This window comes from Paralichthys olivaceus, chromosome 8, assembly GCF_024713975.1.
Source record: "Paralichthys olivaceus isolate ysfri-2021 chromosome 8, ASM2471397v2, whole genome shotgun sequence".
Taxonomy (NCBI): Eukaryota; Metazoa; Chordata; class Actinopteri; order Pleuronectiformes; family Paralichthyidae; genus Paralichthys; species Paralichthys olivaceus.
In genome coordinates, this window is record NC_091100.1 from 26,755,875 (window position 1) to 26,769,477 (window position 13,603).

General features: G+C 41.0%; 1 protein-coding gene across 1 annotated transcript; it reads left to right on the plus strand.

Moving 5' to 3' along the window:
• The first annotated feature begins 860 nt into the window (after positions 1 to 860).
• Positions 861 to 13,212, plus strand: LOC138411234 (uncharacterized). The gene is made up of 4 exons (XM_069530733.1): positions 861 to 1,305; positions 5,007 to 5,080; positions 6,473 to 6,587; positions 8,257 to 13,212. The coding sequence occupies exons 1-4, from the start codon at positions 1,044 to 1,046 to the stop codon at positions 8,931 to 8,933; spliced, it is 1,128 nt and encodes a 375-aa protein (XP_069386834.1). The 5' UTR covers positions 861 to 1,043; the 3' UTR covers positions 8,934 to 13,212.
• The last annotated feature ends 391 nt before the right edge of the window (positions 13,213 to 13,603 follow it).

Genomic DNA, 13,603 nt, shown 5'->3' on the forward strand with positions numbered 1-13,603 from the left:
GCTGCTGCCTTTTAAGCCTGGTAACCTCCATGCCTACAACATGCAAGTGCAGGTTAATGTGACAACACTCAGGATCCTCTAATGATCATCTTTCTGAAGCATTGAGGCATTAAGACTGTCTGTTTATGATGCTGTTGTGTGAATGACTTCACTTTACTTGATTTTAACATTTATTTTAGCTGCATCCACAACTCCCTCTTCTTCCAACTGCACCTTGTTGAGGCAGATGCCCCCTCCCACCCTAGATCCTACCTGAGGTGTCCTCTGAAAAGAGACTTTTTTATATGTTGTGATTTGATGCTGTGCAATTAAAATGTAATAGCATGACTGATGAATACAAGCCTTTGACTTTTGATATTATGATATCAGGCAGTCTATATATAGAATATGTGTATTATCTATTAGTTAATCATGTGCACTCAGTGGTTCTTAATGTGGGTGTGTTTGATTAAAAGGAATAATGTAATTCCTTGTTTCCACCATTTATCTGTCAGATTTGGCTGCAACACTGTTAACCCCAGAGACTCCACAAGTGTTTTATGGACTCAAACACTTCACCCACCCCTCCATTTGCATAGTGGTGAGTAGACAATGAGTGCATTTTCATATTTCGGGGAACTATCCCTTTAAAGCCTGACGTGAAGCTTCAGAACAGGAAAATCACTTACACTCATCTGACTTGGTTCATGTTTCTGTGTGCACAAAGATTTTCCGATTTCAGTGTAACATCAGTTTCAGGTGCAGTCTCCATGGGGCTGGAGGATGAAATGTAAATAAGGAGTTTTTGTGGGAAAGGCAAGATTCTGACTCAGCTGACTGTAGTAAAGCTGAACAACAAACTGACGTCATCAGAGGGCGACCCGTGCACTTCATAGAGACACAACATTTGAGCTGCACACAGTCAGGGACAGATACACAGAGACTGTGAATCCGGCTCCTGGTATTTTGCATGTCTCCGATCACACACCAGCGTGTGGATTTGTTGACACCCGAGCACTGCGGCGCACGCCTGTCCGCGCACGAACAAACACACAGCCGAGACAATGATGGCGGACTGTATCGGCTTTCAGGCGCAGATTGCCTCGATCATAGAGATACTGGCCAACTCTGCGGTGGCGGAGATCTGCAAACTGGTGGACGATGGCTTCGCGGCGCTGCGTTCCCAAATGGAGCAGGAGCGCGACAAGAGCGAGAAGGAGAACGACGCGCTGCGGCAAAAGCTGCAAGACATGGACGTGAAGATGAGGAGCTACCAGAGGAAGATGAGGAGACGAATTCAGCGGGAGGAGTTCAGGCCACCCGAAGGTAAAGAGGTGGAGGCAGCAGCCGGCCTGCTGTGGAGGAGACATTAGTCCGAGGGAGGCAGGACAAACACACACATGTCCTCATACACACTGTCATGTCACCACACCAACTCCATGAATGTTAACGATCCGGTCCAGTTGTCCTGCAGCCCTTTAACATGAGATCAGTGGAGACGTCGCCCTAAAGAGTAAGTGTCTGCTGGAGAAGAATTTTCACATCCGAGTAACCCATATTTCTTTCTTATTAATGGCCTATGATCTATGAAGAATTAGTAATGATACTAATTGCAGCTCGTTATACCTTTGTAACTGGCCTCCACTGGTCTGCAGCTGAGCAGACACTGTTGGATTTCTTTGATGTTTCCACATGATCTACTGCTGCTGGGCTCCAGTTCATCCCTGTTTATCCCACTGTTGTTTGTGGACAGGACTTGACTTTGGTCTGTCTCGTGGCAATAGAAATAATGTTCAGAAAAACCAGAGTGACCCTCCTAAGAGCTAAACACATTTTTCATCTCTATAGTATTAAAATAGATATTGTATTCCCATTTGTACATTGAAAAAGTTATTGGTTGCTGTAAGTAATCTCAATGTAAGTGAGGGATGACAACAAGATCAAAAGTCCCCCATCTTTGAGGCTTCAATGGGTTAATTAACTCTTGACACTTCAAGTGGTCAAATTCGGTCGTTGTGTTGTTCCCTCCTCCACAGCTCCGCAAAGAGACACCTTACTGTTCACTGATGGTTCTTTCTCACTCGTGTCATTTTTTCCAGCAACAGCAGCAGCAGCTGTTTTCATAGAAAAAGCTCTGATAAAACTACTGCCCACCACCTGCTCAGCAGCAAACAGCAGACAAATGCAGCTGAGAGACAAGCTTCTGAACTGAGTGGAAAATTTAGCAGCTAAAGATACAGATATATCCCTCAGGAGGTGGTAGAGACCAGAGGCCCAATTTCTAAAAGAGTGTGTAGGATTCATACTAAAATTGTACGTGCACACAAAAGCCGAAAATGGCATATGCTAAAAAGATTCAGATTTATAAAACTGTGCACACGCACATCTGAAGGTAATTTTCTCATTATAAATCACACTCCCCCTGGAAATGTCCGTATGTGAATCTACCTCATATTCCGCCCTATGCTCGCTGAAGTGGCTATTTGTCCAAAGGATGTTTCTTTCAAAATAAACTTAATAAAAAGCCACTGAGGCACCAGTCTAGTTGGGCAGGCAACCAAAGATGTCCATTGTTCATGCTGAATTCATGGTTGGGTAGATTTTCCTGTTCAAAAACACCCTCATGCTCTGGTAAAAAAAACTTTTCCCTTTCTGGTGCTTCCCCTCATTAACATCCCTACTTAGTGTCTAAAAATATAAATGCTAAAATAACAAATAATAATAATATATCAAACTAATGAAATAGCTTCTATACCCACATTCAACCATAAATGGTCAATGCAAAGCCCCTCATGAATTTTAAATTATCCTGCTCACTAATGGGTTTCTACAGTGAATCATGGCATCAAACAATAAGGATGAGGAAGCAAAACTCTCTGACACTGACATTGAGGTGTTTGTGAGTGAGGTGGAGGTGAAGAAGTGCGTTGAAAAGTATTGTAGACTGTTACTGTTATTCCAATTGTGCTATAATTTACAATATAAGGTTTTCAACTCAAAACTCAGACTACAACAGTAAGTCTATGACAGTGGTCAGTGCTCTCTGCACTGATTTCACATTCATTCAGTTTACACTTTGTGCTGCACCTAAGGCTTAAAAGGACAAACTCTGATTATAGCCTTTACTGTATTGAGGTAGACCCACCTGCACCCCCTTAGCAGCGCAACTGCACTGAGGTGCATGACTCCGCTGGTCAGCAAGTGACTCTGCTCCTCTGATGTTTTTCTAATCACTCACACTTAATAACTGATCTTTATAAAAACCTGCTGAATTCATATTGATGTTCCTGGATAAACGGGGCGTCACTTCTTTTGCAACAATCAATTTAAAACACTGCGTTGCATCTTAACCTTGATGTCCTGACTGGCCACTTTATTTGGCACACCTGTTCAATTGCTTGTTAACACAAATAGTTAATCAGCCAATCACATGGCAGCAACTTGATGCATTTAGGCATCTAGACATGGTTAAGATGACTTGCTGAAGTTCAAATCGAGCATCAGAACTGGGAAGAAAAGAGATTTAAGCGACTTTGAACTTGGCATGGCCTCCACAGTCACCAGATCTCAATCCAATAGAGCACCTTTGGGATGTGGTGGAATGGGAGATTTCAAGATTCAAGATTGTTTTATTTGTCACATACACATTCATACATAGTACAATGCATAGTGAAATTGTTTTTGTTCCTGCTACCACAATAGTAATAAATTAAAATATGAAGAAAATAAAGACTAGAACTTGGAAAAAAAAGTGTTTAAAGGTTATTTTTGCCTTAATGCTATAAAGTGTCCAGTGAATAATAATAATAGATATTAAATATTGACATGTGAAATTTACAGTATTGAATATAAACATGTGAAATTTACAATTTTGCAGTATATACAATATTACAGTGCAGGTGATTGAAATAGTCCAGTTCAATGCTCACTATTGAGCAGACGGATGGCCTGTGGGAAGAAGCTTTTCCTCATCCTCTCAGTGTTGGTTCTCAAGCAGCGGAACCGACTTCCTGATGGCAGCAGGGAGGGGAGTGAGTGTCCGGGGTGGTGGGGCTGCTTCAGGATCCTCTCAGCTCTGGACCTGCATTGTTTGGTGTAAATGTCCTGCAGGTCGGGTAGAGTTGTTCTGATAGTCCGCTCGGCTGAGCGGACCACCCTCCTAAGGGCCAAGAGGTCCTGTTTCTTGCAGCTGCCCATCCATGTGGTGATGCTCCCACTCAAGATGCTCTCGATGGTGCAGGTGTAAAAGATCCTGAGCACCTTGAGGGGGAGCCTGAAATCTCTGAGGCGTCTGAGGTGGAACAGACCTTGCCTGGCCTTTTTAATAGTCCTGTCTACATGCAGTGGCCAGGACAGGTCCTGTGTGATGGTCACACCGAGGTATTTAAAACTGTTCACCCTCTCCACCTCAGACCCGCCGATGCAGAGCGGACGAAAGTCACTTTGCTGCCTCCTCCTGTAGTCCACGATATATATCGCTAAAAACAACATAAATCTATTGTGTTTGTCTCTGCATGGATGCAGAGTCGTCCACATCGTGATGCATCTAAGACTCAAGAAATGTCCAGAGCTCAAGTGCTCAACACTGCAGGAGACGTGGAGGGAGGGAGGGTAGAGATGAAGTCTAATCTCCCAACCTGATGTTTAGATTTAATATATAATAATGATTTATAAAAAATAAAAAAGCACCCCAGAAAAAGGGCGCGTTCTTTCAAAGAAGAAAAGGAGCAGGGGTTCAAGCCCCCCTTGATGTGTATGTGTGCACGTGTATGTCCCTTGTATGTTTGAAGGTCTACAGCACTATTTAAGATGTTAATCACCAGTTGATGTTAGGGGATATTAGCAACCACCAGCAGATGTTAGGGTCATATCTTCAGTTATGTACTTTAGCGTCATCAGGTGTTTCTGCTTTTTAATCATAATGACGTTACAAGCCAAACCAGAGGGTAAAGGTAAATCTGACAGGGTGTAGCGGCGTAAAAGCTTCCTTGGACAGTGCTTGCTCAGGGTCTTGTGTTATTTTCCAGGACCTGATGACCATCAGCCACTGGTGTCTCTTCATGTCTCCTCAGAAGAGAAATCCTTTCATCACATTTCAAAGGTAAAGATTAATCGCCAGAATGTTTCTGTGTTTCACTGAAACCACATTAACACACTGTTTTTGAAAAAGAATCCACATGATTTGTCAGAGGAATCAGAGCAATGACATCAGCTACAATCCTCATGTACCCTGCAGAGATTTTGATGGAGACGCTGTTTGCTGACTGTTGTTTTTTGTTTGTTTGTTTTCTTGGAAGTTGAAAAGTTCTTGAATGCCTTGCCTCCCTCACAGTCTGTCACAGCATAATTGTGTAACAGAGGGTTTATTTCTCTGTTTTGACATCATGCATTCCAGTTAACCACATTGCACATCGTCCCAGATTATCTCACATCAGGAACAAATAAATTAAAGTTATTTAAATGTCAGTGTACATTGATAAATGAGGGCCCTGGTGACCATTGTGTTTGAAAGAGTAAAGACACACCGGAACACTACTGCTATCTTCTTCCTTCTGATGTGGATATGACTGATATTCAAGCCCAGATGGTCTTCCTCCAGTAAACAATGAAAATATTTAATCCACATGTGATGAAATATCTTGTCATCTCCTGATAAAATAACCTGTTATACAGTATATACACCATACACATCTCTATCCCTGCAGAATTTCCATGTGAATATATGAATATTACATTCATATTGTGCTCTGAAGTACAAATAAAGACATTTTCATATCACATCCTCTGCCTTTGTCCCCTATGATTTAAAAAAACAAATGAGGATGGACCATGTTTTTTAATGTCAGAAAGTAACCATAGAAAAGTATAATTGTGTCCTTTTCCAGTGTAAATATCCCAAGTGTATGTTCCCATCACAGACGGCCACAGATCAGGCCTGATCCATAGGTCTAAAAGCAACGCTTTCCATACATGAATACATTCACGTTACAGCACCAAGTGACCACGTCAGTCAGCTGCACATTTTAGCTCCAATATTTATATTTTTATATCTACATGAGGACAGGTGCAGCAAGAGGAGCATTAGTAGTTTTGATACATTATGTTTGTGTATATACTGCAGTGTTAAGCTCATTAGCATAAACACAACAGACGCATCTACTCTCTGTCAGTGTCGTCTTAGTTCTGATGTATTGACCTCACACCAGTGTTCACAACCACAGCACACTACTTTCCGAGCTGTAGTCTGTGAGGAGTATTAGAGCATGAGATTCTGCAGCAGTAGCTTAAGTCTTCATTTTGCTATGAATAAAGTCATTCGGGGATTACAACGAGCCAGCAGACCTGAGATCAGTTGGTAAAAAGTAATTAAAAGTAGCACAATAAATGTATCAAATTGTGAAAGAGAAAAAGTCATGACTAAACACTTTATGTTAAGTTCTTCAATAAGTAAGTAACAGAGTAAAATGTTTTGTTGTCCTGTAAACCTTCACAGCAGGGTGAGACCAAGGTGCTGCCTCTGGTGAAGCAGGAGAAAGTAGAAAGAGACAATTGCAACCTGGACCTCAAGGTGGAGGTGAATATCAGGGCAGAGTGTGGCCTGTCAAATGGTAAGTGCTTAATTAACCGTTACAGTATTTACTCTAGTTTGAACATGTTTATTCCTCTTCACAAAGATGTCAGGGTAAACTTAAGGATAAAGTAGAGGTTAACTGGTGCAACATTTAAACCTCGTCTGAACCAAATTTACCGGTTGAATAATGAGTTATCTGATGAGTTTTAAACATGTAAACCCTTCTACCTTAAGCCATGAAACTAAAAGAGAAACTCAAGAGAACTTCAGATATTTACCATAGTAGCAAATGTAACAGACACATCTGCTTTCTGTTTTATACATGCTTCTCCCCCAACAAGCTTTGCAATTAGTTTATCACTTGAGGCACCATATTAGCACCCTTAAACAAACCATCCAATCAGGATGAAGCATTCACCCACTATGAAGCACTAAAGGTATGAATCTTCGCTAGCCTCACAATTCGATTACGATTCACTAGTCAACACTTCGATGTATCTTGATGGATCTCGATTTATCACATCCTCAATTTTCTATATTGCTGCACATAGCTGCTCTTTTATCAATTAATACAATACAATCACTGTTATTTAATGTGTGCTGTAATTTACAAAATAAGGTATTCAATTAAAAAATCAGACTGCAGTCTAAGCCTTAAAAAGAAACCTTTGATTGTAGCCTTTACTGTATCAGTGTGGTCTCAAAAGGGATCTATTGGCAGTTGTCGTGTAATGTTGAATCCGGCTCAAATTGAGGTTTTTTTACCCTAGAACAGGCCCTTTATGTTTAAATACTCTATATTTACATCTGAAGTGGGTCCACGCTACGGAGGCAGCCATGTTTTTTTTATAAAAAACTATACACACTTAACCACTTGACCCCACCTGGCCCCCCCTTAGCAGCACCACTGCACTGAGGCACATGACTCCACTGGTCAACAAGGGACTCTGCTCCTCTATATCTATCTATCTATCTATCTATAAATATATGAGATTAATTGATTATGTTCTGTCTCTGCATGGATGCAGAGTCGTCCATGTCGTGATGCAGCTAAGACTCAAGAAATGTCCACAGCTCAAGTGCTTAGGAGACGTGGAGGGAGGGTAGATCTCCCCACCTAATATTTAGATTTTTAATTTAATCAATATATTTGTTGACAGGGAAGCTGTACACAAACAGAATATAATTTATTAAAAAATAAATTAAAAAAGCACACAAACTCACATCACATTTATGTAGTTAGTAATTGATAATTGATGTTGGATTATGAATCCAGATCACTCTAGTCACTCTAACCCTAATATCTTGGCTGTGTGAGTCTTGTGTTGTGTGTGGCAAATGTTGGACTATTTTTGTGTTTGTGTTAAAAAAAACAAAAATTAATTTAGACCCAGGTCCCTGTAGTGGAAATGAAAAGTTCTTTCATAGGTTCCTACTTCCTGAAGAAAGCTCCTGCTGTGGAAACACAGCTGAATTGCCAACAAACCAAAGAGTTTTAAGATGCTCAACAATCAGATCATGAACTCATTTCATCAAAAAGTGAAACCTCACTCACAAAGTTTAATCCAGATTTGTCCCCAAGTCTGATTCACTCATATACTCATGTACATTGAGCTCTCCAAATTCACTTTATCTGTTCTCTGAGTTGTTCCTTTTTCTTAAAATCCACTCACGCTGTTGCTCTGTGACTTTCTGCACCTCCTCAGCCCTGGAGCCCAATGAAGAGATCCCCCGCGGTGATGTTGGTGACACTAGTATCACCAACATCACCCCTTCAACCCCCTCCACCAAGCAACCCTCTTCCTCTCCCACTGACTCCACAGTGGATCTGACCTGCCCGCCACGAGGCAAGCATAAAGCCACCGAGGCCCCTGGAAACAGTTTGGCAGACAGCAGTGGGGGCCTCCCGGCCCCTGAAGCTGCTCGCAGGGAACTTGGAGTGAGCCTTACAGATGGTGCTCTGAAGCCAGAGATCCAGACAGATGATTGCATGGAAGAAGAACTTCATCCCTCTCAGCTGTCAGCCCCTGTAGCATCAGATGAGCCCAGCCCCGACCGCCTCCACAGCCTGGGCCTTGACCTGGTCTGGATGCAAGAGAGGGTAGGCCATCTTGGTGCAGCGTATGCGGTAGCACAGTTGGGTTTGGGAAACACAGAAACTGGACACCCCTCTGCCTCTTTTTCCTCACAGGGAGGAGGAGACAGTTTAGATTGCCCTCCAACTATTCTTTTCACAGGTGGAGCTCATGAAATGGCTGCTTTTGCTGCCTCTTTTGACATGGCGGCTGCAGCCGCCACTGCTGCTGCTGTTGTCACTGCCCCACCTCCACCCCCTCCCCCCCCCTCCCCCATCAGCTCCTTCTGCCATACCGACCAGCCATAGGCGGCCTTATAGGAGCAGTGCTGCCTCTTCTAAAGATCCTGTGTCATGTGCAGTTTGTGGTCGTCTCTTCCCAAGTGCAGCTGCCCTGGAGCTGCACCAGCGGGTGCACTCAGGGGAGAGACCCTACACTTGCCCTCACTGTGGGAAGGGCTTCGCCCAGCCCAACAACCTGCGGGTCCACCTCCTCATCCACACTGGGGAGAGGCGCTATCGATGCACACTGTGCGGGAAGAGTTTCATCTCGTCCAGCCACCTGAAGAGGCACCGCACAGTCCACACGCAGGAGAAGCCCTACAGCTGCTCGCGCTGTGGACAGTCCTTCAGCCAGATGTGTAGTGTTCGCAGACATCGGCAGCAGTCCCAGTGTGGACTGTAGACTTCCCCCCAGATGGGGTGGATAAAATCTTAAACTGATGGGTGAATAACTCAAATCCCTTTATATGGGAATTCATGCATCTTATGTAAGCATGAGCAAACAAGAGAAGGTTGTATTCTGTGATATCATGACATGTAGAGTTTATATATGTCCTAGACCATAGCAGTAACATGTGAACTCTGTTTTAAGGTGGCTTTCCCTTTCAGACCCTCAACCTTTTCCTCCTCTATGCTTCCGACAGAGGATCACAGAGTGGACTGTAAAAGAGTGCCTCAGTGTCGACACCACTCAATCCATCCTTTTATCATGAAATGGTCATGTTTATGACTGACTATCTGGTTTACAGAACTTACACACACTTGTGCGGGTCATGGAGCTGATGGTCATGGTTTATCTTGGATCATTTTAGCTGATGCTTTCCACTGACCAGGCAGTCAAACGGATTGAACACAACCCTATTCTGACCACCTGACAGCTCTGTGGTATTTCAGTTGACCTGTGAAATTGACTTAAAATCCATCAAACTTTTACCACATTTGAATCACAAATATCTAATCTCGCCTTATTCAACTGTGGTTTCATATTTCCAGACAGTTCCAGCTGTCTGTTTTAGAGCTAATCACTCAAGTGTGCAAAGGTTTTTCAGTTTTTTGACTGGAAGCAGGGAGGACACGTTAGCTCAGTTAGCTTAGCTCAGTTAAAAGAGAAACACCTACACATTCCAACAACTCTGAATGCTGCTTTTATTTTATGCAATCATCACATGTTGTGATGAAAAAGTGGAAAATGTGACATCAGGAGCATGTGGCTGTTTGTGAGCGGAGGGATGACATCACACAGTGTTGCTAAACTCACAATATTTATTTATTTATTTATTCATTCATTTTATTTGCAAGGGACATTGTACAAAATAGAATATAAATGTGCACTTGATCTGTTTAACCAGAGTTAGCTTAAAGGTCGTCTGAATATGCAAAGTGAAAAAAACAACACTGAACTAACAGGACACAATACAAAATTACACACAATGGTACATCTTTCTCATACACACCTGTGCACACACACTCACATGCAGCTATCTCTGAATGTTCTCTGTTTTGTTCCTTGTTAAAGGGGGTACTCTTGTTGAGGGTTAGGTTCAGAGGATATTGCACCTTGTTAAGCCCCATGGGAGAGATTTTGATTCGTGGATATTGGATAAAACAACCTGTCCAAACTAATCACTACTGGTTGAGCCATGCATTGATTGCAAAGAAGGTCATTTGTCCTTCATATTAAACTCAGCAGTTATTCCACACACATAAATGTTTAGTTGTTCTGTTTTTGTGATTCAAATTCCTATTGATTTCCTTCAGTGTTTGTACAGTGTCTTTTACCATATCTCTCATATACTCATACAGTTTTTTGAGACAAACTAACACTTTGGAAAAAGATTTGTCCACAGTAGCATTAAGACTCCCTCACAAATTCTCTCATGATAAACGTTTCAGCTACTTAGATATTAGCTTACATACTTCAAAGAGTTTCCTCACATCTGCTTAAAACTGTCTGATAAAGCTATAACTCTTCATGTCATCTGGTCAGACTTTCCACTCAGTTGTGACTTTCACATAGAATGTTTAATGCAGAGCAATGAACATGTCAAGCACAATCTGCTATTGATGATTTTTCTAAATTTTATGAACCAAAAGTAAACAAAGTCACATACTGGCGGAGAGGCTATGCCATTTGAATTTTTATACACTAGTGATAAACTTGATTATAACCTGAAAACTCAATAGGGGCTGTTTTTCCAGTATCCTACAGAGAAAAACAGTGAGCAAAAATATTTAAATATGCCAAACATTCTCAGATTCTATCTTTTGACATGACTTGTACAACCTTTGACATGTGAAAGACCAAACAATCGTTAATTGCTTGAGATAAATCTGCACAATAATAAGAATATTTTGGTGTAACATTTTTTCGTTTTTACAGGGACTCAGGAGTTCTTTTGAATTATGATCTAGATCAATTATTACGCCAAGATATAAGTTCAGCAAAAATATTAATTGTTTTACCTTTAATGAGAATGCCACCAATGTAGAGCTGTGCAGCGCCTTTTCCAAAAGTGCTAACAAGACAAACGTTTTGTCTTTCTAATGTCCAGATTAAGACATGATACAACACAGTCAGCGGCATACATTTGCACCCGTATGCACTCTAGTAGGATATCATTAATGAAAGACTACATAAGAGGGACTTAGAACTTTTGGTTTATGGACAGAGCACCATTAACTTGAGTATGTTGTGAGATAAACTGTTGCTGTAGATGAAAAATTCAACATAAAAAGTTAAGAAATGAGAATGTCATGGCTAATGGTGAAATGCTTCATATCAAATACAACACCAACTCCTCATTTTCTTTTATTTGCTGTGTTAGGTGTAAGGAAGCTGTTCCAGTGGAACAGGGAAGCCTGTCCTGACCAGTACTGTCAATGAACCACAGTTTGAGATTTATTGGATACCAATTTGGTATTGAATAAGAACAACTCTGGAGTTGTTGGGAGATGTTTTCTGATGACACTAGTTGTTTCTAGTCTTTTTGCTGGACCTATCTGCCTTTATTCAGAAATAATATTAAATATAATATCTCCCTTTCCTTACTATGAAAGAAAACACAACTCAAATGTCAGACTTCCTTTAAAGCACTTTAAATGTCCCCATAAAATCCTTAAAGCCATGATACACAGTTTGTTCCTCATAATGTATTTGTCCTATACAGAGCCACCTGCTGTTGAATGGTAAATTATTTCTTAAATCAACCTTGTAATGCAGACCTGCACTTTCTCATGTATGATTGAGTTCTGTTTATATGTTGTGTTCTGAAGATTGCATCTGTCACACTAATTGTCAGTATATACAGTATGTATGTATATGGAGGGGAACATATAATGACACCCCTCTGCTGCTTTGTTTCCCCAGCTAGGCAGTGAGATGAGAATATTTCATTTTTTTGGATACAAAACGCAGTTGAAGTTGACTTTCAATTGTTTAAACCTGTTCACAGGTTGAAGCCTAAGCTGTTTTTTCATGTTCATTTTTGTTCTCAATGAAATATTAAGGAACTGACTGTAAAATGATGCAGCGTAAAACATATATATCGAAGGATTGTGTTTTTATGTGTTGGTGTTTGGATGTCATTGGCACTAGCTGTAGGGTACACAGCTATAACAAATATTTTGTCATTTATTATTCTTTCATGACCTGTTCCAGTGTTTAAAAATGTATAGGTATCATTAAACATGTTTAATTGGTTTGCAATGAATCTGCCTGTGCTGTGGGCATTATGTCTGTGCTGTAATCTTTCAATAATCTGCACTACTCATGGAATCTGTTTTGTTTTCTGATGTTCAGATTTAAACATGCTGGCAGGAGGGGAGTTATTTGTCGAGGAACGAGGTCATGTACACTATGTTTTTAGCCTAAATGTCTGTTGCTATCCACATGCGAACGTGGCTACGGAGGAGGATAACAGTGGATATTTAAAGTCAAAGTGAACTTTGTTGTCATCCAGATCATACAACAAGAAGCCACAGCATAACGAAATTGCATTTCTCCCAGCTCCATCTGCAAATGCATTATGTCTGTGCTGTGATGTTTTAAAATCTGGACTACTCATGGAATCTGTTTTGTTTTCAGATGTTCAGATTAAAACAAGCTGGCAGGAGGGGGAGTTATTTGTCTTTCAAATGACAAAGTAACTGATGTACAGTATGTATGCATCTGTTTTGCCCAAGTGGTGTTCGAAAGTGAAAAACTAAATTAACCACAAATGTACAGGTTTTATGTAACAGCAGATGTCCTCCGCTTGTTATACTACAGTGAAAAAAGATACTAAATAAATTCTGTGCAAATAATTTACATAAGTGTGAACGCAAAGTGTGTCTGCTCTTATTTCAGACGTCACTCACAACAGCCAAGCAGATGAGTAACTTAGTCATCTCTCTCTCTTACACCACACACATGAACAAAACAAGGAACATTCTCTCTTACCACAAATACAAAAATCTGTAAGCAATATGATGTGAATATGCTGGATAGCTCCCTCAATCTTGTTGGAATGAAATTGTTTTGTTTCAATTACTCCACTGCAGCTCAAAAGGAAAGACCTTGGAAAAATAAAGTAGGGGTTTTCCACTTTGATGTGTCTTAACCCAGGTGAAACACAAGAGGACGGGGCAGACAATCACAAAGGCGGCAAACTACACATAAATAGGAAGAAAAACAACCAGCCCCACAATGGAAGGAATAT

Excerpts from the sequence above, each read along its gene's own strand:
- LOC138411234 (XM_069530733.1), top strand. The coding sequence starts at position 1,044 with ATGATGGCGGACTGTATCGGCTTTCAGGCGCAGATTGCCTCGATCATA. Across the intron at positions 5,081-6,472 it reads CCTTTCATCACATTTCAAAG|CAGGGTGAGACCAAGGTGCT; the intron begins GTAAAGATTAAT and ends AAACCTTCACAG. Across the intron at positions 6,588-8,256 it reads AGAGTGTGGCCTGTCAAATG|CCCTGGAGCCCAATGAAGAG; the intron begins GTAAGTGCTTAA and ends GCACCTCCTCAG.